Source organism: Lipophrys pholis, assembly GCF_963383615.2.
Source record: "Lipophrys pholis genome assembly, chromosome: 1".
NCBI lineage: Eukaryota > Metazoa > Chordata > Actinopteri > Blenniiformes > Blenniidae > Lipophrys > Lipophrys pholis.
Genome location: NC_137635.1, coordinates 22,597,403 through 22,624,123, shown reverse-complemented (window position 1 = coordinate 22,624,123; position 26,721 = coordinate 22,597,403). Strand labels below are relative to the sequence as shown.

The window sequence follows — 26,721 nt, the reverse complement described above, 5'->3', positions numbered from 1 at the left end:
AGGGGCTCCTCCTCTCAGTAACAGGAGGGGCTCTGACGGCCACGCAGTTGCTGCCGGCCGAGTTCTTGACCCGACACGCCCCCGTACTGTTCACAATCTCTGCCTACATTTTAACTGCACTGTCTGCGTCACAGACTTGGGTCTGGGTGGGCTTTGCCATACCGGACCCTGCCGCCCCGGTACAGACTGCGGTGGGACCACGGCTTAAGTTGGATCTGCTGGAACCTGTTAGACCTGCTGGATGGTTTGGAACCTGTTGGACCTGCCGGATGGTTTGGAACCTTCAGTTAGTGTGTTTTGTAGTGCAGGTTTCTCTCCTACCATAAGCGCAGCAGAGTCTGGGTCCCAGATCCGGCCTGACGAAGAAGGAGGGCAGGTGGGAGGCCAGGTTGAGGTTCCCCTCTGGATCAGAATATTCCGGCAGCGGCAGATTCTTCATCAGGTCATCATATCTGCAGGAAATCAGTCGGCTTAGATTCCCAGACACAAACCTTCCTTAGTGACAGCAGAGAGCAGAAGGTTGTACCTAGAGGGCATGAGGGCCATGAACTCCTCTCCAGACGGCCAGTCCTTCAGCCGGTACACCATCGGTTCTCCATCCTTGGACCTGGGCCGCTCTGAACACAAGAACCGCATCATCAGTGAGACTTGATGGGGAATCAGCCTTTTAACCTCAAAAGCTCCTAACAAGCAGCTCCATCATGTTGGCAGCTAATAACCAGCAGAAGACTTGATTCTCAGAGTGCTGGTTATTAGCTGCCAACATGATGGAGCTAATAACCAGCAGAAGACTTGATTCTCAGAGTGCTGTGCTCTGAAGCTTCCTAGATGACATTAGTTGACATTACATCAGTGGCGGGCGTCAGGACCTGAAGGCTGAATCAGACTGATGTTGATCATCAATACTTCTTCAATAATTCCAAACTGTCTGTCTGCTTCCTCTCATAGTTTCTCTCCTGACTGCTGCTTCCAGACTGAACTTCCATATTAAAGCTTTGAACCAATCACAGTCCAGCCATCTCAGCCACCTGTTGCCGGGTAAAGAAATCTGCCTGAAGCCCTCAGGTTCAGTTCTGCAGGCGTCTGCAGTGTAAACTAAGAGTCGGTCACGCTGCTGCTTCAACCAATCAGATTTAGATATTGACGACTCAGGACCTTCTAGAAGGCTGAGGGTGACGTCAGCATATTCAAGCCCTCTGATTGGATGGTCAGGGAGTTCACTCTCCAGCTAGCTGACTGCATCTGGAGCAGCTGCATGAACAAAATATAGTTGGTTGATTTAATAGAGGTTTTGATCAACCTACAATGGCTGAAGGAGAATTAAAGAGATTTGGTTGCAGATTTATTGTCAAAACCATTTTCAAGACGGACTTTTCCTGGAGGTCATTGACGTCAACGTGGCGTCTGAACACAGGGTTGTTATCCTCTGACACATTTTGCAAATTTGTTTCTGATAAAATTTCTTTCTTTATTCAAACTAATAAATCACAATCTACTTCTCCTTCCCTTTTGTGGGAAACTTTTAAAGCAGTAATACGTGGTGAGATTATTTCCTACTGTGCCAGGCCAAACAAACAGGGACAGCGAAGACAACAACTACTGGAAGCAATTCAGCTAATTGATAACCAGCATTCCTGATCTCCTAATTCAACCCTAAGAACAGAGAGACTGAAGCTCCAAACTGAATTTGACATCATTTCCACAAACAAAGCAGAGCTACTTCTAAGGCACACAAAGAGTACATACTATGAACACAGCAACAGACAGGGCCGGTTGGCTGCTGGCATTGACAATTAAACACGTTTCTTTGAGAACAAAAAAACGTGGTCACCACTGGATAAATTCGCCATTGGTCACGTGACCCTCACCAGGGGGCCCCCAGGCCCCCACCTCAGAAGCTGCATCCCTGCAGCTCACCACCAACTCCGCCACACCCATGGTCTGGAAACCTGAGACCAGCTCAAGGAGATTGGCTGTGACGCATCCTCAGCGCAGCAGGGGTCGGACTATGATTTCTGAATTATTTCTGAATTAATACATTTTGTTAATAAACGCCTGTTAGCTGAATTGAACGCTTCTTGGTGTTTATTGTGTATTTATCGTTGACAATTCACTGGTTTGTAACAGTCTGTGCTCGGATCTCACACCTTCCCTTTTATTTAAGATTGTTATATTTTACACTGAAATATTAACTAACTTAAATAAACCTTCTACGAGACTGATATTTTGGTTTTAGCTATTTTCAGTTTATCTGGTGGTGCCCCAATTTATTATTAATAAATAAATAACAAATTTAAATTATTTTTGATAATTTATTAACTTTTAAGTAATTACTCAATTACTTTAGGAGTTGTTAATGAGTAAATGACTGTTTACCTCCATTAATAATTTAAATTTTTCATAAATTACTTCCAGTGATTTATTACTTTCAGTAATCTATTACTTACAGTAATTTAATGGTAATAACCAACCATAAATCCCAACACCACTAATGCCCATCTATGATAACCATTTATTTCCACCATCAACTCAATTCAGTTTTCTCTTTGTGAAGGGATAAAGGCTTGGTTTATTTTAAACAACTCTTTGTTGATAAAGTTTTCATTTCTTTTGAAACTCTTAAAGCCAAATTTGATCTTCCACAATCTCATTTATGTAGATATTTTCAGGTTTGCGGTTTTGCTCACCATAATTTTCCCCACTTTCCCCATGAACCATCTGACTCCCTCACAGATACGATCCCCTCTTACCCTGCAGGATCCTCTCAGCAGTGGTCAGGATGACTGAATCACCATCTCCTCTAGCAGATAGAAATACTTGGCAATCAGAACTCAGTGTTACTTTGTCAGCTGACCCTGCTTTTTTCTTGCTTGTGGCCGCAGGCGAATCCTCCAGTCCTGGAAGGATTAAAAACCTCCACCTTCTAATTCTTGGTTGAAAGACCTGATGTCCTTCATTTACTTAGAAAAAATCAAGTTCAGTATGAGAGGTTGTCTAGACAATTTTAATAAAACGTGGGGCCTCTTTCTGTCCTTAGTCAATGCGAGGCCATCTTTGGAAGACTAATTCTATAGTTGGCAGTTTCATAGAGCAGGATGTTACTAGGTTATATAGACCATCATGCATAGAATAACACTAGTCTTTTTTTTTTAAATATACTTATGATTACATATTAAGATAATTTATGTATTTTCATTTTCATTATTTTTCACATAATTTATGTTTACTTATTTGTCTCATACATTCTAGTTTTAGTTGCTTTCATAAATTTCTTTATTTGTGTGTGTGTGTGTGTGTGTGTGTGTGTGTGTGTGGGGGGGGGGGGGGGGGGGGGTTGTTGTTGTGTTAAGAAAAATAAAACCGGGTTTGATGTACCTTGAGAAGAATGTATAAACTGCTGGAAACCAAATAAAAAATATATAAAAAAAAACAAACTCCATGGCAGGATTCTATTATTTACCATTATATTATTTTCAAGACCATGAAAAACTGATGTTTGTCACCGTCCTCGACCCTCAGAAGTTTTGGGAAAAGCAGCTGCTATTCAATACAGCTGCAGCAGAAGGTGAGACTGAACTTGGATTGTTTTCATCAGTAAAGGTATTTATTCTGGCTACACGAGTATCTATCTGTAATACAAAGGCTCTTTATACTGCATTTCTGCATGGTAACATGGTTCTTGTAGCCATAAAGAAGTTATTGATGGGTGGATTGACTCAGACCAGCACTGGTGAAGGCTGAGGACTGAAATACAGGCCGCCACTGCATTACAGTACATTAGATCACAATACATTAGATTACATTACATTAGATTTTGATAAATGGTCCAGAAGAGGAATGGGAGGAACATCTAACCTCTACACTGACAACAGGTTTGCCTTATTTTAACAACTATTACAGACATTTTATCTTCCCAAGTCCCATTTATCAAGCAGAGATTTTGTGGCCTTTAATTCCTCCTGAAACTACTTGAAACAATTTGTAAATGCAAGGCCGACACAAAACAAATAGTGAGTAGAAAGTACATGTGGCCCAACACCTGGATCATCTGGACTCTCTCCAACACACATGAGAAACTGATCTGAATGAAAAAAATAATGCAAAGAATTGCCTCCTCCTTAATATGCCCCGACATGCTGCGGCTCAGTTTGAAATAGTGCAGCGTCTCCGCTGGACCACAGCAAGACTGAGATGAAGAACGATATGGATCCGACATGTGGCGGCTACTAACAAGCCCCAGTCACTTTACACGGGTTCTGCTTCTGCCCAAAGGTGTCTCGTTATTGGTAATCTGTTTCTGAGATTGAGCAACGTCTCCAGGAGATTGACGTAGAGGGTGTGTTCACATTGTTTTGTCACATTTGAAAAGATAAACGAGTGATCACTGGTCTTGTGGGACCCTGAGTGGAGGGGAACTCACTGGTGATGTCCTCGAACCCGTCCCAGAACTCCTTGATGCCAGAGTTGGAGACCACCTGGTCCTTACAGTTGAGAAGGTCTCCCTGGTGGTCTGCAAACTCCTGGTTGAAGGAGTCCGCCTTCCACAGGACGGCGTTGAGTCGCTTGTGGATCCCCGACACCAACACGGGCTGCACCAACAAACACACACAGGGTTCAAACACGGGTCCAGGAGGGGGAGCAAGTCCTGCCAGCAGACCGCCGTACCTGCCCCTGCTTCCAGCACTCTCTGAACAGCCTCCAGTTGTTCTGGTTGCGGTGGTCTTTGAGCCAGAGCAGCCGCCGGTGGTTCAGCCAGCAGTGGGGGACGTCTGGATACTGATTGGAGGAGTCGTCCGCCATCGCCACGCCCACCGGCACCGCCTTCTTCCTGTCCGGTTTGACGTCCTCGGTGCCGGTGGGGGAGGGGCTGCTGTTGGTGTGGTTGGGGGGGATGGTCGGCTCTTGTTTGATTGACAACTTGGTGGTGATGCTCTGCCGACTGGCGGGGATTTTATTCTCCACCACTGAGGCGATGATATCATCCAGAATGTTGGGCATGGTGCGGCCGCCTTTCCCAGCCTGCAGAGAATCAGATACACACTCAACTGTGATTCTACTGAATTCATACTGAACAGACATGATGGGTTTCTATTTCTGAACTCTCCCATCAAGTTTTCCTACATGTCTTATTGCTCGTCTTCTTCATTACAGCAGTGTAGATGTTTATTATCAATCATCAGAAAACAGTTGAAACATTCTAAATGATTAAAACAACCTAAGCTGACTCAGGCTGGGTTTACATGACGACATTTTCCAAGGGAAGACACAAAACGTTTGTTGTGTTTTGAGTGTCTGTTTACATGCCAGTGATGCTCGGAGCTGCTCAGGAAGCAACTTTTTGAAAATCGTGGTCCTGGTCACCACGTTGGTAGTAACTAGTAGTTCTGCACATGCTCAGTAGAGCCAATCAGAACAAAGATTCCTTTGTGTTGCCATGACTACCAGTCCATATTCTCCTGGACTTGGTGCTTTTATTTTGACAGCCACCATAATAACAATACAAATTGGTATTTTTATATTGACATCAATAACAATCTAACTAGGTGGTTTTATTTTGACAGTCACCATAATAACAAACTAACTTGGTGGTTTTATTTTGACAGTCACCGTAATAACAATCTAACTTGGTGGTTTTATTTTGACAGTCACTGTAATAACGATCCAACTTGCTCCATAAATGAAATGAATTGAATTGAATTGAATTGAATTGAATTGAATAAGCGTCTCCAATTGTGAAACTTTCTGAAAGTGACATGGGACAGATGTGAAGCTCGGCGGTCACTGCAGAGACGCCGCACTTTGTTTGTTTTAAAAAGGTTCAAGAAATAAAGGTGAGCTGAGGAGTGGACATGGCAGTGGACATGGCAGTGGACATGGCAGTGGACATACCTGCGAGGCGGTGGAGTAGACGGGGGCGAAGGCGATGCCTGCGTCGGTGGAGCCCAGCTTGAGCTTCCCTGCGGTGGTGGTGAGGAGATCTCTGAGGGTGGAGCCCTGCTCCGCGCTGCTCGACACCACCGACGACGCCTTACACTGCTGCACCACCTCCAGGCTCTCCACCTCCCGGGACTCCTTCACACACTTAGACAGCACCGACTCCTTGTTCTCTGTGAGGAGCAGGAGGAGGAGGAGGAGAAGGAACAGGAGGAGGAGGAGCGGGAGGAGGAGGATGAGGAGGAACAGGAGGAGGAGGAGGAGGAGGAGGAGGAGGAGGAGCAGGAGGAGGAACAAGAGGAGGAACAGGAGGAGGAGGAGGAGCGGGAGGAGGAGGAACAGGAGGAGGAGGAGGAACAGGAGGAACAGGAGGAACAGGAGCAGGAGGAGGAGGAACAGGAGGAACAGGAGGAAGAGAAGGAGGAGGAAGAGGAGCAGAAGGAGGAGGAACAGGAGGAGGAGGAGGAGGAACAGGAGGAGGAGGAGGAGGAAGAGGAGAAACAGGAGGAGGAACAAGGAGGAACAGGAGGAGGAGGATGAGGAGGAACAGGAGGAGGAGGAGGAGCAGGAGGAGGAGGAAGAGGAGAAACAGGAGGAGGAACAAGAGGAGGAACAGGAGGAGGAGGAGAAGCGGGAGGAGGAGGAACAGGAGGAGGAGGAGGAAGAGGAGGAACAGGAGGAGCAGGAGGAGGAGGAACAGGAGGAACAGGAGGAAGAGAAGGAGGAGGAAGAGGAGCAGAAGGAGGAGGAACAGGAGGAGGAGGAGGAGGAAGAGGAGAAACAGGAGGAGGAACAAGGAGGAACAGGAGGAGGAGGAGGAAGAGGAGGAAGAGGAGGAACAGGAGCAGGAGGAGGAGGAACAGGAGGAACAGAAGGAGGGGGAACAGGAGGAATAGGAGGAGGAGGAGGAGGAGGAAGAGGAGGAACAGGAGGAGGAGGAAAAGGAGCAGGAGGAGGAGGAGGAAGAGGAGGGACAGGAGCAGGAGGAGGAGGAAAAGGAGCAGGAGGAGGAGGAGGAAGAGGAGGAACGGGAGCAGGAGGAGGAGGAGCAGAAGGAGGAGGAACAGGAGGAGGAGGAGGAGGAGCAGGAGGTGGAGGCGGAGGAGGAGCAGGAGGAGCAGGAGGGGGAAGAGGAGGAACAGGAGGAAGAGGAACAGGAGGAGGAGGAGCAGGATGAGGAGAAGAAGGAAGAGGAGGAGGAAGAGCAGGAGGAAGAAGAGGAGGAGGAGGAACAGCAAGAGGAGGAGGAAGAAGAGGAGGAGGAACAGGAGGAGGAAGAGAAGAAGGAAGAGGAGGAGGAAGAGCACACAAAAGTCATTCATCTCAAAATGAGAGCACATGAAGAGCTGGATTGACATGAACACAAAGTGATGAATCCAGAGTCTCCAGGAGGAGCTGTAGAGTCACTCCAGAGTCACTGGGAGGAGCTGTAGAGCCGCTCCAGATCAAGGTTTTAGGCAGCCAGCCATCCAGCCATCATTTGGACGGTCAATTGTATCGAAAAATCAAAACAATATTGGACGTGTTGCTCAAAGCCTCTAGAGCAGGGGACTCTAACTCAGTGTAGCTGGAACTGGAGGCGGAGTCTGAGTGAGGCTGGGGGCCGCTGGAGGCGGAGTCTGGGTGAGACTGGGGGCCGCTGGAGGCGGAGTCTGGGTGAGACTGGGGGCATCAGGGGCTCCTCAAAACAAGTTGGACAAAAAATCCTCAAATGTCATTATTAACAGTTTTAATGATTCCTTCTGAACATGAATGGAACGTTGAGTGAAGATCATGAACGGTTCTCCTGAACATGAATGGAACGTTGAGTAAAGATCATGAACGGTTCTCCTGAACATGAATGGAACGTTGAGTAAAGATCATGAACGGTTCTCCTGAACATGGGTTCTCTTGCCTCCTCCTTGCTACCAGAGACTTGGCAGCTCTTCTTCTCACATATCTGAGCCACATTTGCCTTGAGAGAAGAAGCAGTTGAGACCCTCAGAATGTCTAGAACATGGGTCAGGAACCCGTGGCTCTTTGGTTCCTCGAGCTGTGGAGCGCCACATTTCAATAAATCCAATCAACAAATCTACAATCCACCTTTATGATCAATACATGGTGGAATACGGCGTCACAACTCAGAAGTACAGCCAGCCACTCCCAAAGAACTACATGAATACCAGAAGCTTTTACTTTGACATTCATCCAACACCAAGAGCGCCATGGTAGGACGGCACCCCACCCAAAACCCTCTTCACTCCTGGTTGCTCACCCACAACTACTAAACCAAACTAAACTAGATCTGCTCCGTGGTCGTGGAGCGGGTCGCTGCAGTGCATCATGGGAGTTTCTGTCTGTCGCGCTTTAGCTGTTGTTGGGGTTATTTTAGTTTGTAGTGTTGGTAATGACTGTGTTGTGTTGTTTTTGTTGCTTTGTTCATGTAGGTAGTTAATTCATCTAGTTTAGTTTGGTTTAGTAGTTGTGGGTGAGCAACCAGGAGTGAAGAGGGTTTTGTGTAGGGTGTCCTCCTGCCATGGTTTGTCTGTTGGGTGATGTCAAAATAAAAGCTCAACTTTTACAGGATGCAAAAGTAATCCTAAATCTGTCTGTGGAAATTATGTAAACGTTGACCACACAGATTACCTGTCCTCTGCTTACAACCAACAACTCTTACCGTTCATGCCTTACCTGAACAAGTAAACACAACGAGTACTCTCACACCGTGTGGTGTATTCATGCTTTCATACAACTGCAGAGTCTTGTTTCATAATTGGAATTGTAATAGTAAAAATCTTATCAGATCCCGTAACGAGTCGTGAACAAAGTCCTTTCTGGAGAATCTTTTTGGCTTTGTCAGTCACATGCAGCAGGAGGTTTGTCCCTGTCACCAGCAGCTTTCTGAGGCCATCTAGTGGTCACAGATGGTATGGACTGTAAGTTTTACATGTCACTTCCTGATATGTCACATGACAACATTTAAAGGAACCCGCTCAGGGAAACTCAGGATGACTCAATGCAGACCGTTTTAAGTTATTGACGCAATAATCTGCCTTGAACCACTTGAAATCATCTAGAACCCAGATCCCAACTAGGAATGTTCTGGATGTTGTAGAACCAACACAGTAAAGTCCAGTTTTAGTGCAGCCTCTTCTCACTCTGATTGGTTCTTTATTCACCTGCCAGTCGTTTCCCTTTAGTTCCTCTTTTCCTTTCATTTACATTCAAACCTTCAGATATTCCATGTTGGTAAAGTTCAGTTTCTACATGAACCAGTTCAAAGTTCAGTTCACAAATTTTAATATAAACTAGTTCAGTTCATAGTTCTAAATCCACAGTTCCACAAATTAACTAGCTCATAGTTCTTTTTTTCCACTATGTTGCTGTGAGGTATTACCCTCAGAATACTGTCATTTCTCCATTGGTACCCCCCAGTCAGTCCTCACTGGTAGCCTTTCACCAACTCTTTTAGGAAGCCTCCTAACACCTTTCCTTAACTCCTATAGGAAGCCTCCTAACACCTTTCCTTAACTCCTATAGGAAGCCTCCTGACACCTTTCCTTAACTCCTTTAGGAAGCCTCCTAACATCTTTCATTAACTCCTTTAGGAAGCCTCCTAACTCCTTTCACTAACTCCTTAAGGAAGCCTCCTAACACCTTTCACTAACTCCTTTAGGAAGCCTCCTAACACCTTTCCTTAACTCCTTTAGGAAGCCTCCTAACATCTTTCACTAACACCTTTCCTTAAGGAAACTCCTTTAGGAAGCCTCCTAACACCTTTCCTTAACTCCTTTAGGAAGCCTCCTAACACCTTTCCTTAACTCCTTTAGGAAGCCTCCTAACACCTTTCCTTAACTCCTATAGGAAGCCTCCTAACACCTTTCACTAACTCCTTTAGGAAGCCTCCTAACACCTTTCCTTAACTCCTTTAGGAAGCCTCCTAACACCTTTCACTAACTCCTTTAGGAAGCCTCCTAACATCTTTCACTAACTCCTTTAGGAAGCCTCCTGACACCTTTACTTAACCCTGTGATGTCCAGGGGTTAAGGAATGTGGATAGAAAAGGAGAAAGGAGGGAGTAAGGAGGAAGCACCCTCAGTGCAGAACAACAGATAATGTACAGAAAAGTATTTGGGCCACTGAAGAAAAAAATTAATCTGGAGGTTAAAAAAAGAAAAAAATCATCATGCACGTCGAGAAAAAAGTCGAAAATCAAAGTCAAGATTTTTTTAGGGGAACTGAAGAAAAATAATTATTGGAGGTAAAAGAAAAATTCTCATGCACTTTGAGAAAAAAGTCCAAAATAGATTTTCTTTTCTCTCCTCTTTATGCCCACTGCTTTGCCTGCAGGCAGTTTGATGAACTGGCTAAACTAGACTTTAGATTTGGCTTTAGTAGAAAAACATCTTCTGCTTTTATCTCACAAACACGATGTAGTTAATAGTATGTGGACGTTTAAGAGACAAAAACTGCGAGTTGTCCTCAGGATGAACCAACAGGCGGGTAATGGACAGAAAGCCAGGTGATAGATGGCTGCGCCTGCTCGCAGTTCAGAAGGCGTATGTTGTATCAGAAGACACAAGAAGACGTTTGATCCTGAAAGTGTGGAACTCCGGCGGCACCAAGGTCCCAGCACGCTGTGGCTTTGCCATCAATGGCTGAATGGATGGTTTCAGTCGCTATGTGGTGTGGATGGAGGCATGACGGAGGAGTGTTGGGGCCACTGAAGAAAAAAATTAATTCTGAGGCAAAAATAAATAAATCCTCATGCACTTCGAGAAAAAAGTGGAAAATCAATATCAAGATGTTTTTTTCCCAAAAAACAACCAAACTAGAGACTTGTGTCTCTTCTGGTCCGTCCCTCATCCTCTGCCCGCGGATGCCGAAACAATCACATTAAATCCCATAATTCTGACTATATAGTAAGGTTGCTTACTTCTTATGGACACCAGATGTCCCTGTTTGACAATGATATACTTTATAAGCTCATGTCCCTGGTCCTGTGGGGAGACAGTGAGGAGGAGCGAGAGCTGCTCCCCGTCTCTTTAGTCTCATGAGCTGAAGCCTGTTCTGAAGCATCGTTTCACCACTTCATTAAACCTCCTGTAATTCATTCTGGGAACGAGGAATGTGGCACGTCGATGGACTAGAAGAGACGTCCAATTTGTACATTAAAAAAATTATAATAAAAATGTTCTCGGTGGAAAAAGAAATGTGAAATTGATTTTTCAACTTTCTGAACTGCAGATTTAAAAAAATAAAAATGAATAAATTCCTTCAATGGCCCAAATACTCTTCTGTAATAATGAGAGTTGCTGCTGTAGTTTGTGGTGAAACGCTCTGTTGTTCAGCCGGAGCTCACCTTTCTTCTCCTCCCTGGACTTCTGCTCGGCCAGGTCAGCCAGGAAGTGCAGGGGGGACTGGGACTCTGGAGGGGTGACGGGGACACTTCCTGCATCGCTGCCTGGACTGCTCCCGCCTCCTCCCCCACCGTTGGTCTCCACTTTGGTTCCTGGTTGTTCCAAGTTCTGCTGGGAGCCCAGCTCAGCTTTCACCAGCGACAGCTTGTTACTGTGGTTCAACACGTTCTGCAGAACCTGCAGACAAACAGAGAGGAAGATCACAGATCTCCACTGCATTCCTGCTCAGTGCAGATGCCTGGCAGTCTGTACTGAGGGCTGACAAAGCCCATCCATCCATCCATCCATCCATCCATCCATCCATCCATCCATCCATCCATCCATTGTCTCCCTCTTATCCGTTCCCGGATGGTGGGGGTGTCAGTCTGAGCACCGTCACCCAGATCACATTGACCTATTAAGAACCTTCCTGCAGGTGGAGAGCCCACAGGAAGGTGGAGAGCCCACAGGAAGGTGGAGAGCCCACAGGAAGGTGGAGAGCCCACAGGAAGGTGGAGAGCCCACAGGAAGGTGGAGAGCCCACAGGAAGGTGGAGAGCCCACAGGAAGGTGGCGCCCGGCGTGGGACATGAACCCTCTACCTTGAGACTGAGAGTCTCATGCTCTACCTACTGAGCTCTCCGGGGTGGCTGACAAAGCCTCATGGACTAAAGTTTCACATAGAGGGCTTTTCCACCAGAAAGAACCAGGTTCAAGTTCTGGTCGAGCGTCAGATTTAGCACCAGTTCTTTGCCTTTATACAACCAAAGCCCCGGCCAAACAGGGGCTAAATGGGTGCTAAGCTGGCTCCACTTCGTTGCTGGGCCAGAGCGGGGCCAGAGGGGCACCAGAGAGGGACCAGAGCGGGACCAGAGGCAGACCAGAGCGGGGCCAGAGGGGGACCAGAGAGGGACCAGAGCGGGGCCAGAGGGGGGCCAGAGGGGGACCAGAGCAGGGCTTAACACATTATCAGCTGGGAGCGGAGTTATCGCTACCTACACAGCGGAAGAGACGCTGAACCAGTTTTCTGAAATCTACAGGGAACACAGAGCCCCAGAGTGGTTATAGGGAAAAAAATAATATGAATGCCTGGGAACATCAAGTTAATAAAGCGAGGGAAGGAGATAAGTTGTTCCCTCAAGTTAATAAAGCGAGAGGAGATAATAAGTTGTTCCCTCAAGTTAATAAAGCGAGGGAAGGAGATAAGTCGTTCCCTCAAGTTAATAAAGCGAGAGGAGATAATAAGTTGTTCCCTCAAGTTAATAAAGCGAGGGAAGGAGATAAGTCATTCCCTCAAGTTAATAAAGCGAGAGAAGGAGATAAGTCGTTCCCTCAAGTTAATAAAGTGAGATGAGATAATAAGTTGTTCCCTCAAGTTAATAAAGCGAGGGAAGGAGATCAGTCATTCCCTCAAGTTAATAAAGCGAGAGAAGGAGATAAGTTGTTCCCTCAAGTTAATAAAGCGAGAGGAGATAATAAGTTGTTCCCTCAAGTTAATAAAGCGAGGGAAGGAGATAAGTAATTCCCTCAAGTTAATAAAGCGAGAGAAGGAGATAAGTCGTTCCCTCAAGTTAATAAAGCGAGGGAAGGAGATAAGTCGTTCCCTCAAGTTAATAAAGCGAGAGGAGATAATAAGTTGTTCCCTCAAGTTAATAAAGCGAGGGAAGGAGATAAGTCATTCCCTCAAGTTAATAAAGCGAGAGAAGGAGATAAGTCGTTCCCTCAAGTTAATAAAGTGAGATGAGATAATAAGTTGTTCCCTCAAGTTAATAAAGCGAGGGAAGGAGATCAGTCATTCCCTCAAGTTAATAAAGCGAGAGAAGGAGATAAGTTGTTCCCTCAAGTTAATAAAGCGAGAGGAGATAATAAGTTGTTCCCTCAAGTTAATAAAGCGAGGGAAGGAGATAAGTCATTCCCTCAAGTTAATAAAGCGAGAGAAGGAGATAAGTCGTTCCCTCAAGTTAATAAAGCGATAGGAGATAATAAGTTGTTCCCTCAAGTTAATAAAGCGAGGGAAGGAGATAAGTCATTCCCTCAAGTTAATAAAGCGAGAGGAGATAATAAGTTGTTCCCTCAAGGTAATAAAACAAGGGAAGAAAATATGAGCGCAGGCTGAGGTCTGCATGAGGCAGCAGGGAGCGCTCCGCTATGAGACGCTCCACAGAACCTCTTTATAACGAAGCCAGACTTCTGGTTCCTCAGGAACTACTAAACAAACTACAAACTACTGGAAATGAAAGCTTGGAGTTTTTAGAGCTAAAATGAGCCTTTTAATGGCTTCATGTGAAAGAGAACTTTAATCAGAGTGTTTACCTAGGTTACCATGGAAACGGCTGTAGAGCAGCGTTCTATCATTCTACACCTCCGTTCCTCCATGTTGAACCGGACCAAACCACTGGTACAGTCCGTCTCCTGGTTCCTGGATCCTGCCGGCGATACGTTGGTGGAACCAGTGACGTACCACGTTCTGTAGTGATGCCATGACCTGGCTCTACCGGCTCCCTGACAATGGAAACACCACCGCTTCTTTGGAGCTGCTCATTAAGAACTGAACTAGAACCTGAACTAGTACATGAACTAGAACCTGAACTAGTACCTGGTTCTTTTGTTGGAAAATCCCCAAGAGTAATCCGTCTTGGGGAGACATGTGTGTGTGTGTGTGTGTATGTGTATGCGTTACCTGTGAGACCCCATTGGTTGCTGGCAGCTTGATAAGGAGGTTCTGGTTCTGCTTGCTGGAACAGGGACAGTGGGACCTGATGCTGTGTTTATCTCTCAGGGAGTGCATGGACGACACCAACTCAGTGAGCACTGAAACACACACACACACACACACACACACACACACACACACACACACACACACACACACACACACACACACACACACACACACACACACACACACACACACACACACACACACACACACACACACACACAGAACTGGCTGTCAGTCAATTAAAATGTTTAATCAGCTAAACCCACTTGTCTGTATTATCAGGCCTGTTGTTCTAAAGCTCGAGTTCACAGACAGTTTGTACATGATTTATGCTGATGTTGCATGTCTGGGGTCACTGCTCAGAGCTGAGAGGTCACACACAGACTGAACTCACTGCTGCGTGTTTTGGGAGAGGTTTGTGAGAACATACTAAAGGCTGCACAGATCAGGTTTCCTGTGAAGCTGGAGGTTTTTAACACATCAGGTCAGATTCAAACTGCACATTAAAAGTAACATCAGAATCTTTACATAAAGCATCAATGCGTTTTTCAGGATGTTTTTGCACTACAACTAGTGGAACATTGTGGAAGTTGTTTGCATTGACAGTTTGTGGTTTGCTTGATCCGACAGGGCTGGACGTGATTCTGTAATGCTTTCAGGTTCATACCTGTACCAGGGATGATCTGTGTTGGCATGAGGTGTTTGTGGTCGTGCGGTTGTCCTTTCACACACTTCAGCCATCCGTACAGTTCCTTATCTGAACACAGAGACGAGACGGTCAGAGACAAAGTGCAGCAGCTCCAAAACAACACCAGCGTTCGTCACTGAACACTGAAAACAGACATGATTTATTGCAAAGTTAGGTTCACTTCAGCGCTACAGTATGGACTCCAAGGTGAGGGTTGTCATGGCGACTGAGTGACAAGAGTCATGTGCCAACTTGTGTCAAACCAGGCTGGTCAGGGGGGATTACTAATATGAAAATAAATATTCAAATGAACCCAACACACACACACACACACACACACACACACACACACACACACACACACACAAACACACACACACACACACACACACACTGACCTTTGGAGCTCCTCTTCTCTTTGGCCTTGTAACAGTCCAGACAAACCACAAAGCCACATTTCTGACACACCCAGTGGATGTTGAAGAGAGTCGCTTCACAGGCGTCGCACATCTCCCGCACGCCTCTGACAGCACGCTTCCACGCCAGCTTGGCTGCAAAACACACACACACACACACACACACACACACACACACACACACACACACACACACACACACACACACACACACACACACACACACACACACACACACACACACACACACACACACACACACACACACACACACACACACACACACACACACACACACACACACACACACACACACACACACTTAAGCACATTGTCTAACATCACAGTGAGGAAAGTCAGTCTTCAGGCTTCATGACCACAAGAGATGATTTTACTACTTCAAACCAAATAAAACTCTTCTGGAGCCACAAACATGTTGAACCTAAATATAATAAAGATAAAATAAAGACAACACAACTCAGAAGGGTTGACACAGACTTCTGCTCCACAGACAATAAAAACCAAAGGTGCAGACCTCAGGTCTGAGGCTCCAATGGGATCTACATCATGTCTAAGAATATAAAACAATATGTAAGATGAATACTTTTCTTTGATCAATTCTTTAAACGACATAAAAGACACATAGACATATCTGCTGAACTCCAGGAGAGGAGGTGAGGACTCACCGTCCTTCTTCACCCAGCCGGCCGCTGTGTTCTCCGTCATAACCATCTGACAGAACTTGTCTCCTATGAAGCTGAGGATGTACTTGGCCGTGGTCTGGTCCAAGTGACGCTCCTCCATGGCCCCAGGTACCCACAGGGACAGCGCCTCGTCATCAAACTGGTTCGGAGAGGAGAAGCCGTCCATCCGAAGGACTCCGTTCTTACTGTAGGAGAGTCTGACGGAGAGAAAACACAACATGAACCTCTGTCTGACACATTTCACCACCAGGATCATCTACTGATCGGCAGGTCTTCACCACCGTCTGCCATCCATGTGCAACGAAGGGTGAAGCTATTGAAGTGTTTGTGTTTGTCTGCCCTCCCCTGTAGTAAGCTGGTACTCCAGCGCCGAGACACTGACCAGGATCAGCAGTGCTAAAGAAGGATGGATGTTTTCTGTTTCATCATTTATTTTATCTGCAAGGTTTGAATGATCCTGTAATGTAACAGAGCCTCACACTCAGTGTTAAAATAATCTGTCGCCTCACTGGGCCCTGTCCACACCAGCCAAAATGAATTAGTGTTTCTCCCCGGCGTTCTCCAAAACAATTCTGTCCACACGTCACTATGAACCGGTTCAAAACAATGTAGTGCACATGCCAGGCCTTTGGGTGGCGCTGTGACTCACTAAATGTACCAAAAATACAGAAGACGCTGAGAACAAAACGAAGAAGATGGAGAATACTCCTGCGCCTCCTTGTACTCCAGAAATCCAACATATCACCTCAATAAACTGACTTTTATCAGCAGGTCCTGCAGCGCCACCTGGAGCAGGTAGTCCGCCATGTTGTTGTTATTTGGTGACATTGCAGACCGCGATGGGGCGCCGTGGCAATGACGTCATTGTTATCCGCAGATGCGTGTCTTTCCCATCAACACCATAAAGGCGAGCCGGCGTTTTAGAATTGGCCCACTCTGGTACCCGTGTTTAAAAAAATACGTTTCCGGGCTCCTGAAACGCCAAAAGCGACGCGTTTCCATGAAATGGCGTTCTGATGTGGACGGACCTCAGTGTTATAATCCAAGCTGCTCTCCCTCCACTGTCAGAAAGCCTCTCACAACACCGCCTTGCAATGTCTCACAACAGAACAGATGGTTTCCTCCCAACAACCCAGGGACATGTTTCCTTCTGCAGGTGTGACAGAACCAGGCTGCTTCCTGTAATAGAACCAGGCTGCTTCCTGTAACAACCAGGCTGCTTCCTGTAACAACCAGGCTGCTTCCTGTAACAACCGGGCTGCTTCCTGTAACAGAACCAGGCTGCTTCCTGTAACAACCGGGCTGCTTCCTGTAACAGAACCAGGCTGCTTCCTGTAACAACCAGGCTGCTTCCTGTAACAGAACCAGGCTGCTTCCTGTAACAACCAGGCTGCTTCCTGTAACAGAACCAGGCTGCTTCCTGTAACAACCGGGCTGCTTCCTGTAACAGAACCAGGCTGCTTCCTGTAACAACCGGGCTGCTTCCTGTAACAGAACCAGGCTGCTTCCTGTAACAACCGGGCTGCTTCCTGTAATAGAACCAGGCTGCTTCCTGTAATAGAACCAGGCTGCTTCCTGTAACAACCGGGCTGCTTCCTGTAACAGAACCAGGCTGCTTCCTGTAATAGAACCAGGCTGCTTCCTGTAACAACCGGGCTGCTTCTTGTAATAGAACCAGGCTGCTTCTTGTAACAGAACCAGGAGAACCAGGCTGCTTCCTGTAACAACCAGGCTGCTTTCTGTAACAGAACCAGGAGAACCAGGCTGCTTCCTGTAACAACCAGGCTGCTTTCTGTAACAGAACCAGGAGAACCAGGCTGCTTCCTGTAATAACCCGGTCAGCTCAGGTGAATGCTTATGAAATCCAGACTGCTCTGCCAGACAGGGAGGAGGTGAGATGAGGTGAGAGCAGGAATTACAAAAGGAGCTGCGACGGAGAGGGGTGGCGGTGGGGTGAGGAGGAGGAGGAGGAAGAAGAGGAGGAAGAGGAGGAGGAGGAGGAGGGCTCCACGGTGAGTCAGTGAGGGAAAGATTACAGAGTTGAAAATCCTCTTTGGCAGATTTACCCTGTTGGACCCCAGACTGCAGCTGCTGCAGCTACTTATCAGACTGGTGTGTGTGTGTGTGTGTGTGTGTGTGTGTGTGTGTGTGTGTGTGTGTGTTCACAATAAAGCAGTGAGTGAGGCGGCACACACTGCAACAGACATATGATTAATAATCTATGTGCAGTAGGTAGGACACGACTCCTCTTTAGAAGCAGGACACGTCTCGTCTCTCCTGTCCTCATTTCCTCTCTGCTCAGAGCTGCAGCTCTCGCTGCTCCAGTCCTGAAGTGGGAGGACAAGCAGGGACACTCACCTCCTGAAGTAGTAGAAGCGACAGAAGACAGGCGAGTGTACCGGCTCCTCGCCCTTCTTGCTGCGGATAACGCGGCACTCCCTGCACTTCTGCAGGTTCGGTCCGATCTCGGCGCACGAGTCATCCTGCAGGAAGGACTCGCCCGTCTGCTTCAGCTTCTTCACCTTCCTCCAGTCTTTGAGCACCGAGCGGGGGATCCCATCTGAAGCACAGAGAGAGGGTCAGCACACCACTGAGTTCTGTTTGAGGAGCTCTTAACAGGAGCTCTTACTCCCTGTTTTGGAGTAAAACAAAAAAAAATCTGCTCTGAGTTTAGTTCAGGCACAGATGGAAAAGCTTGTTCTTAAGTGGGCTGCACCCCTGAAACATCACATAAATGACCTTTAAACCATGGCTGCGCAATATATGGACAAATTAAATCACTGTAAGTCACAAACAGCAAGACATGGTGCAGTTGCATCAGGAGAAAGAGCACTGTGACTTAGAAAGACAAAAGCTAAAGCACTGAGGCAGGGGGGTCAAGGGCTGCGGCCTCACCACAGTCTGCACCGGACGGGAGGGTCCGGTACGCCAAAGCCCACCCAGACCCAACTCTGTGGCGCACCGCAGACAGTACGGTTAAATTGTAGACGGGGTTGTGAATGATGTCGTGTCGGGTGGAGAACTTCGCCGGCAGCAGCTCCTCATTCTACATGACACAGCTTAAATTTCTCCTTGTGAACAGAAGTGTCCAGCTCCTGCTGAAGCTCCACCCCCCTTACTGAGAGGAGGAGCTCCTGGTGAAGCTCCGCCCCTCCTGCTACTGAGAGGAGGAGCTCCTGGTGAAGCTCCCCCCCCCCCCCCCCCCCCTTAATGAGAGGAGGAGCTCCTGCTGAAGCTCCACCCCCCTTAATGAGGAGGAGCTCCTGGTGAAGCTCCGCCCCTCCTGCAACTGAGAGGAGGAGCTCCGGCTGAAACCTTCCTCAGTGCTCAACGGAGGGCCGACGAAAAATGTAAGCGGTGGTTACGTAGTTTTCTGTACCATCCACAACTTTTTCAGTGGAGCCGGAGGAGAACCCATCCTGCCCTGTTCCGTCCCAGAGGGACCGTGGCTAAACTCATGTTAGTCCAGGGGACACCATGCAGCTCAATTTCATCCTGAGTGGGCTGGACCAGTAATATAGTCCTATAATAACCTTTAAATTTAAACTTTTTCTTTGTTGTGACACAGAGTATAAGTGATTAAAATGTCTTTACTTGCCCCAATCTATGGCATCAACACCATGTAGCTCCAGAAGAGGTTATCACGAGTCGCATCCATAAAACCAACAGTATTCCTTCAAGTTTCTAAAAGTTAAATATAAGACCTTTAAAAGACCTTTTCAAGAATAGTTTGAAGAAGTTATTGTGATTCTGTTGCTCATCTGATTCTACTTCATTAATAAGGTAGTAAACCTTCACAGCGCAGACCTAATCATAAACACATCAGGTCACTAAGACTGAACCGTTGTCCTGCAGGACAGACAGGTCTGGTTCGGTCCACAGAGGAAGTCAATAACAGGGCGACCACTGAAACTGTGACCCCGGTGTTTTCCTTCTATGGATTCTTCATAAAGAAGAAGGTTGCGCAGTGGTGAGCACTGTCGCCTCACATCGCGCACGCGTGCGTGTGTGTGTGTGTGTGTGTGTGTGTGTGTGTGTGTGTGTGTGTGTGTGTGTGTGTGTGTGTGTGTGTGTGTGTGTGTGTGTGTGTGTGTGTGTGTGTGTCTTACTGCTGCTGGCCAGTTTGAGCTTGGTCTTCTCTCGGGCTGATCTGAAGATGCCGTTGGGCTTGAGGTCGTCATCGTCCTTGTCGTCTCCTTTCTTCTTGGCCATGTCATTCTGCTTCTTCTTGTAGGTGGGTTTGGGCTGCCGCTTGGCTCGGCCCTCCATCTTGCTCTCGCTGGCGTCCGAGTCGTCCCCCCCTGTCTCTGAGCCGGACTCGTAAGAGCGCTTGTTTGCGCGTCTCGATAGAGGAGCGGGCTTCCTGTCCTCCACAGCGCCTATTGACACCTTCTCCTCCGGTTGCCGCTCCCTCTCGGCCTTGCTGACGCTGTCTTTGCTCATGTCCACCTCGCTGGAGGTGGAGGCGCTGAGGTTGACGGTGCAGGGTTTGATCATGTCGGACATGGCTGTGGTGGTGCTGGTGCTGGTGGTGCTGGGCAGCTTTTCGGCTTTGGTGCTGTTGGAGCTGGAGCTGGAGCTGGAGCTGGAGCTGGAGCTGGAGCTGGAGCTGGCGCTGGCGCTGGCGCTGGCGCTGGCGCTTGCGCTGGAGCCGGCGCCGGCGCTGGAGCCGGCGCTGGAGCCGGCGCTGGCGTTGGAGCTGGCGTTGGCGTTGGCGTTGGCGTTGGCGTTGGCGTTGGCACCGGTGGTGGAGCTGGAGCTGGAGCTGGAGCTGGCGTTGGCACCGGCGGTGGAGCTGAAGCTGGAGCTGGCAGTGGTATTCCTGTCCTCCTCAGAGTGCCGGGTCAGCCAGGCTTTCTTCAGCTTGTGGTAGTTGCTGGGCTGCCCGCAGGAGGCGGGGACCGACCCGGAGGCCTGGCCGTTGGGCAGGGGACTGGACTTTCCTGGAGTCGTGCTCCCACTGGCTGAGCTGATGTTGCTGTCGAGCGAGGAGGAGGAGGAAGAGGAAGAGGAGGAGGCAGCCTGGCTGGAGGGGGGAAGAGGAGGCGAGCTGTGAGCAGGAGTTTTATCTAGCGGATCAGCCAGTGTGGAGTTTCCAGCAGCGATGGACAGGCAGCCTCTGGACTGAGCTGCAGCCAGAGCGGCTTTGTGCTTCTTGAGGTGGATGAAGGAGGGCGAGTACAGCTGGGTGGAGCTGGGTGTGGGGGTGACGCTGGGACTGGGGTGGTGCATTCCTGACGAGCTGGTGAGAGGGAGGCAGACTCCCGGAGAGGTGTTCCGTGCACGGAACATCTCCTGGTGGTCCCAGTCCCGCTCCGGTCCCGAGTGGCTCAGAACCCAGCCCCCCATGCCGGTCTTCAGAGCAGAGAACTCGTTCCGAGCCGGGAGCGAGTAGCCCGGCTCCGGGGGCGCCGTCCCACTTTTACTCTGCAGGCCGAAAGCTGGCGAGGTGGAGACGGCAGCCCTGCACACAGAGTTGATGGCGCAATGAGCACCGGCCGCCTGCACGCCGCACACAGACGCCTTCTTCTGGAGTGACGGGTCGTCCAGGTTGGAGTTGTGCTGGATGATGCGTCCAGCTGCCAGTTCTCGAACGTTCTCGCCCTGGAGCTTGGTCTGGTAGAACCGCCCCTGGGGCAGCTCCTTGTGGACGATAGCACCTGGTTTGTTAGCACCAACAGGACCGTCGTACTTAATAGACGTTGACGGACGGACAATGACCGACGCCATCGCGGCTTGGGGTTTGGCTCTGGGTCCCCCCCTGTCGCCGCCGTACGGCCCCCCTCGATCCTGCAGCATGTCTCCGCCTCTCCAGCCGTCTGCCGATGGAGCTCTGCCCTCCCCGCTGATGACCGAGGCCACAGAGTTGATGGCGGTCGTGTTTCCATGACCTTTGACGTCCCTGAGTTCTGGCAGCAGCGTGGGGGGCTTCTGCTGCTCCGCCGACGTTTTACAACCAGCCGCCACCAAGCTGACAGGCTGGATGGGCGTGAGGGTGGGCGGAGACAAGCGCCCCCCATACCCCCCCCGCTCTCGCTCCTTCTCCCGCTCTGCAGCCTCCTTCCGCTCCAGGGCGTGCTGCGTGGGCGGGTGGAAGACGGGCGCTCGGTGGAGGGATGGCATGGCCCTGAGCTGCTGCTGCTGTTGGTGATGATGATGATGGTGGTGTTGATGGTGGTGGTGGTTGGAGGCTGAGGATGAAGAGGACGACGTGGAGGAGGGGGATATCACGGGGCTGCGGCGGTCTATCCTGTCCACGCCCGTGTGGGTCTGCGGCTGGACTAACGTCACCTGCTGGCTCAGCTGCTCGGTGATTTTCCCGGCCAGACCCTCCCCCCCCTCGGGCTGGTGCTTGATGAGAGGGGGGGGCTTGGAGAGGGAGCCTTTGGAGCTGTAGTTACCCAGAGACATGCCCCCCTGGCTGGGCACTGCAGCCCCCACACTGGCCACCACCCCCTGCGCCCCCACCTTGTCGTAGTAGGAGCCCAGGTCCTTGGAGGGGTACAGTCTGGGGGGCTCGTTCACCACGCTGTTGGACAGGGTGGTGAAGTAGTTGCTCTTCTCTGACTGGATGACGTGGGGGTGGATGTGGCTGGCTTTGGGGCTCAGGGAGGCCAGAGCTGGAACCCGGACTGGGAAGGCTGGATCTCTGCCCCGGTCCCGGTCCCGGTCCATGGCGGGATCGGCAGGGCGCTGGATCTTGGCGGTGAACGGAGCCACCTCGATGCTCTCCTTCAGGATCTGACGGTTCTCCTCTTTGTACTTGCTGGCCCGGTCGGATACCTGGACCGAGTCCTGAAACGAGAAGCACATCAGTACAGACCCTCTTCCTTCAATCCACTGAGTAAAACGTCACTTCACAAAGACGGAGGCATAAAATGTCCAGAAAGAAGATTGTAATGATGTGAATAGAAATATGACACGTTATGGAGGTTTTCAACAGGCAAACCTGGACTGTGTGTACTTAAGATTACAGTGTGGGGACTAACAGTATTTTGTAAGCATTTTAAAGAACAGAATAGTACTTCACTGTTACTCTGTAATGTTAAAAGACAGTGTGAGCAGCAGCCTCACTGGCAGCAATAAATACACAAGAGTAAAATACACAATTGTGGAGAAGATATTAAAATATTAAGTTTTAAATATTGAAAACTAAGACTGGGAAGTACAAACAAAAGCATTTACAAAAGTATTCACTAAAAAGATGGTAATTAAAAGTTTTTTAAATCTAAAAAATGTATTTGGTTTAAACAATCAGGATTTATACAAATGAGGCATTTAAATCGAACAAACTATAAAAAAGTTCAATTTCATTGAGGTGGAGCCACCAAGGGTATATTAAATTATATATTTCAGGAAATGAATCAAACTCGGGCAAGAAATGGATCAAAAAAATAAATAAAAAGTGGAGAATGTAAAAGGTCCAAATAAAACCTTTCTAAAAGAATCAAGGAAGCAACAGGCTGGAGAGAAGTTATCAGAGGAGGGAGCACAGGCGGCAGGCGCCATCAGGAATCAATACTGAATATTGATTACTAAAGAATTGATTTTGCTGCGATGCAGATGAAACCAGAGTCAGTAAGATGGGCGGTAATAACATTTAAATATGGATTTCAAACGGGTGTGTTTGCATCCAGTTTGACATGATCAGCCCCACAGGGGGCAAACGGGTTCCTCCGTCAGGGCTTCATGCTTATTGAGGGTGTACCTGTGTGGTGGAGAGGCGGGGCTTGCTGTGGGGCTCCAGGTACAGACGGTGCAGGTCTTTTCCTGTCGGGGTCCGACTTCGGTCCGTCTGCTCCTGTTTCAGCTGAGCCAGAGTCAGAGTCCTGATGGGGTCAAAGGACTTCTTCTCCACCTCTCTGCACGCACGCACACACATTTCCTCTTTGTTTTAGTGCAATAAAGCATGAAAAATATACATGAAAAATATATTTTTCTACAAACTTACAAAAGCCAAGATTCACAGAGAAATAGACTATTTATGCATAATCCCATTTGTATTGATACCTCCTGGTGTAAAGTCCAGTCACATCTCCAAAAGGCATGTGCTCCAGTTTTTCTTTTGGAATTTTATTGCAAAAGAGAAATGTAAGACATTTTGGTCCAAATCTGCAGAATGATGTGGAGCACATCTGGAGCAGCAGCGGCGGCTCAGAAAACTTTCTCTCCGCTTCCACGGAGACATAGCAGTTTCTGAAAGTTCCACCTGGGGAGCTATTTCCAAAAGTTGTAATGTGGAAAACAGAGGAAGCCACCCCTATGGTCACCTGCCCCATAAGCATGAATTAATCCTATTTTGCACAAATAATAAAAAAGTTAATAAACTAATAAAGCAATATTCTGATTCACAATTATTTCATGTATTTGCTTACATTTTGAGAAACAAAAGCGTGAAATGCTGTTGTTTCGTGTGCAGGTGTAGTGAGAGAAGCAGACTGTACTGAACATGACAGAAGTGGGTTAATGAGAGCAGGAATGTGTGACTGATGTCCAAACAATGGCTGCTGGGGACATCAGAGCTCCAGTTCAGTAGACAGTTCAGGCCCCGCCCTCAACACGTCCACTTTCTACCATAAATGGCCAATGCAAAGTTCCTCGTCAAGATTTTAACATCTCAATCAGCTGATCGACGACATTTGATCCAAAATTCTGGCAGAAAAGATGAAGAAAGAAATTTATCGGAGAGAGAAATAGTGATGGAGATGGTGGAGGTCAGGAGATGATCTTATCTGGTGTCACAGTAGTGGAATCACTAATAAAAGAAAATATAAGAGATCAGCAGCTCGTCGTCACTGGAGTCTGAGAGAGATCAATGACTGTAGAGGTGGTGGAGAAGAATCTGATCTGAAGGTGGAGGTCAGAGGAGAGTGACATCATGGAGGAGAATGACATCATGGAGGACGGTGACATCATGGGGGTCAGAGGAAAGTGACATCATGGAGGAGAATGACATCATGGAGGACGGTGACATCATGGGGGTCAGAGGAGAGTGACATCATGGAGGAGAATGACATCATGGAGGACGGTGACATCATGGGGGTCAGAGGAAAGTGACATCATGGAGGTCAGAGGTGAATCAGTTCTATCCTCTGGATCATTGATAATCAATCAGTTCAATCCTCTATCATTGATAATCAATCAGTTCTATCCTCTATCATTGATAATCAATCAGTTTTATCCTCTATCATTGATAATCAATCAGTTCTATCCTCTGGATCATTAGAAGATGATACTATGACATATGAACATGGTTCTGCTGATTCAGCAGTAACGTTCCACTAAAGAAACATCTAGAACTCTGCAGCTTGGCTGTTTACGATCACGTGGATCAATAAGTTTGATATTTGAAGACATTCAATGTTTGAGATGAACCTGGTTCAATTCTCCACCATCAGCACCAGGTTCTCCCTCCAGAATATGCTGCTCAAGGTCCAAAGTTGTCGTACCGATACCAATATTCTCCCGCAAAGTTTACTTTCTTTGATCTCAAACTTTGCGTGGGAAGTGGCGTACGTATCTTCCAGGACCTTTAGTGCTTCGGCAGCGTTTCTAGACGAGGCTCCTGCTCCCTGAGAAGAAAGTTCCAGTTTTCATGCTTTTCACTAAAACCTCCGCTGAGTTCCTCGGCCGCACTGTGGCCGGCCTGCAGCAGCCTCCATTACTCAACACCAGTTAAATACACACAAACAAAGTAAATAGTAAACCCGGGGATGTCAATAAACTGGCCCATCAGGCAGTACTTCCTGGTCTGCAGGATGACTTTACTTCCATTAACTGATGGGGCCTGAGAAACACTGAGAAGTGGCAATAATCCGGGAAATCATCAGAATTCCTCTTGCTGTTGATTGTTTTGTTCTACCAGAGGCAGAATCCTGTGTTTCCACCCTCACAACGTTTCATTGGTTTGTTCAGTCACTGCCTCCTCACTTGAGGTCACTCGGGTTTCAGGTGGGTGTGTCTGCTTACTCTTTGTGAACGTCAGCGCAGGTCTTGGACAGGGGGGGGCTGGTGTGTGTGTTGATCTTGATGGCGGGCCGGTGGGCGTCGGCGCTGGCGGGCCGGACTGGAACGTGGCTCAGCAGACTGAGACCGTCAGCCCCGGCAGGAGCGGCCTGGTGAAGCCACGGACTGCCTGTGTTCTGCAAACAGCAAAAACAAAGAAACACATTGAGCGTGCGGTGTGGTTCCAGCAGCAGGGAACGTTCTACCAACAACACAACCCATCTGTACATGAGGCCCGCTTGGTCCGGGGAGACCACCCTGCATGGACCAGACCAGCATTCTATCAAATGCAAATCTTAATGAAACCAATGGAGCTGTCAAAATTAACGTGTTAAAGTAGATTAATCCATCATCATGATTAATCTGATTAAAAATCTTAATGCAATTAACCCATCTGCAGCGCAGAATGAAAGAACCCCTGAAACAGGGCTGTCAGGATTTCGCAGTGTCGCTGCAAATGGCCAGTTGGTCCAGTAGACACAGAACCAGCTCGACCCGCTAAACACAACGTTGGCCCTCCCGATGGGAAATGTGAGGAGAAAAAACCCAAGACGAAACAGCTGATTGACATAAAGTTTCCTGCAGGAAGGAGTTTTCTTTTCACCGAAGCACTTCCAGCTTAAAATCCCACAGTAAGGCGAAGCAGACGTTAGTCTGGATTCTGCAGCAACACCGTGAAAGAGAAGGTCGGCTGGACTCTGGGACAAAGCTGGACTTTGGGACAATGTCAACTACTTACATTGTCTTAGTGGCTGCTGAAGAAGGAGAAACAGGAATATTAATCTGGATAAATGTTTGTTTCTTAACATGAACTGTTAAAGATCTTCTTTCTTGGGTCTTTTTGCTCATGCAAAATGAATTGTGATTAATGTAGA

At 48.1% G+C, this 26,721-nt stretch overlaps 1 protein-coding gene across 1 annotated transcript in view; it reads right to left on the bottom strand.

The window, feature by feature from the left end:
* Nucleotides 1-26,721, bottom strand: part of jmjd1cb (jumonji domain containing 1Cb) — a 148,788-nt gene that overhangs the window by 10,717 nt on the left and 111,350 nt on the right. Inside the window, exons 13-26 of the mRNA XM_080461992.1 lie at nt 25,811-25,983; nt 23,550-23,703; nt 19,951-22,636; nt 18,200-18,401; nt 15,824-16,038; nt 15,120-15,272; nt 14,701-14,790; nt 13,992-14,122; nt 11,276-11,510; nt 5,890-6,107; nt 4,666-5,019; nt 4,421-4,589; nt 527-617; nt 322-452 (exon numbers count right to left, since the gene is read on the bottom strand). Coding sequence (XP_080318118.1) covers nt 322-452; nt 527-617; nt 4,421-4,589; nt 4,666-5,019; nt 5,890-6,107; nt 11,276-11,510; nt 13,992-14,122; nt 14,701-14,790; nt 15,120-15,272; nt 15,824-16,038; nt 18,200-18,401; nt 19,951-22,636; nt 23,550-23,703; nt 25,811-25,983 — 5,002 coding nt within the window. The remainder of the gene's footprint in view (nt 1-321; nt 453-526; nt 618-4,420; nt 4,590-4,665; nt 5,020-5,889; nt 6,108-11,275; nt 11,511-13,991; nt 14,123-14,700; nt 14,791-15,119; nt 15,273-15,823; nt 16,039-18,199; nt 18,402-19,950; nt 22,637-23,549; nt 23,704-25,810; nt 25,984-26,721) is intronic.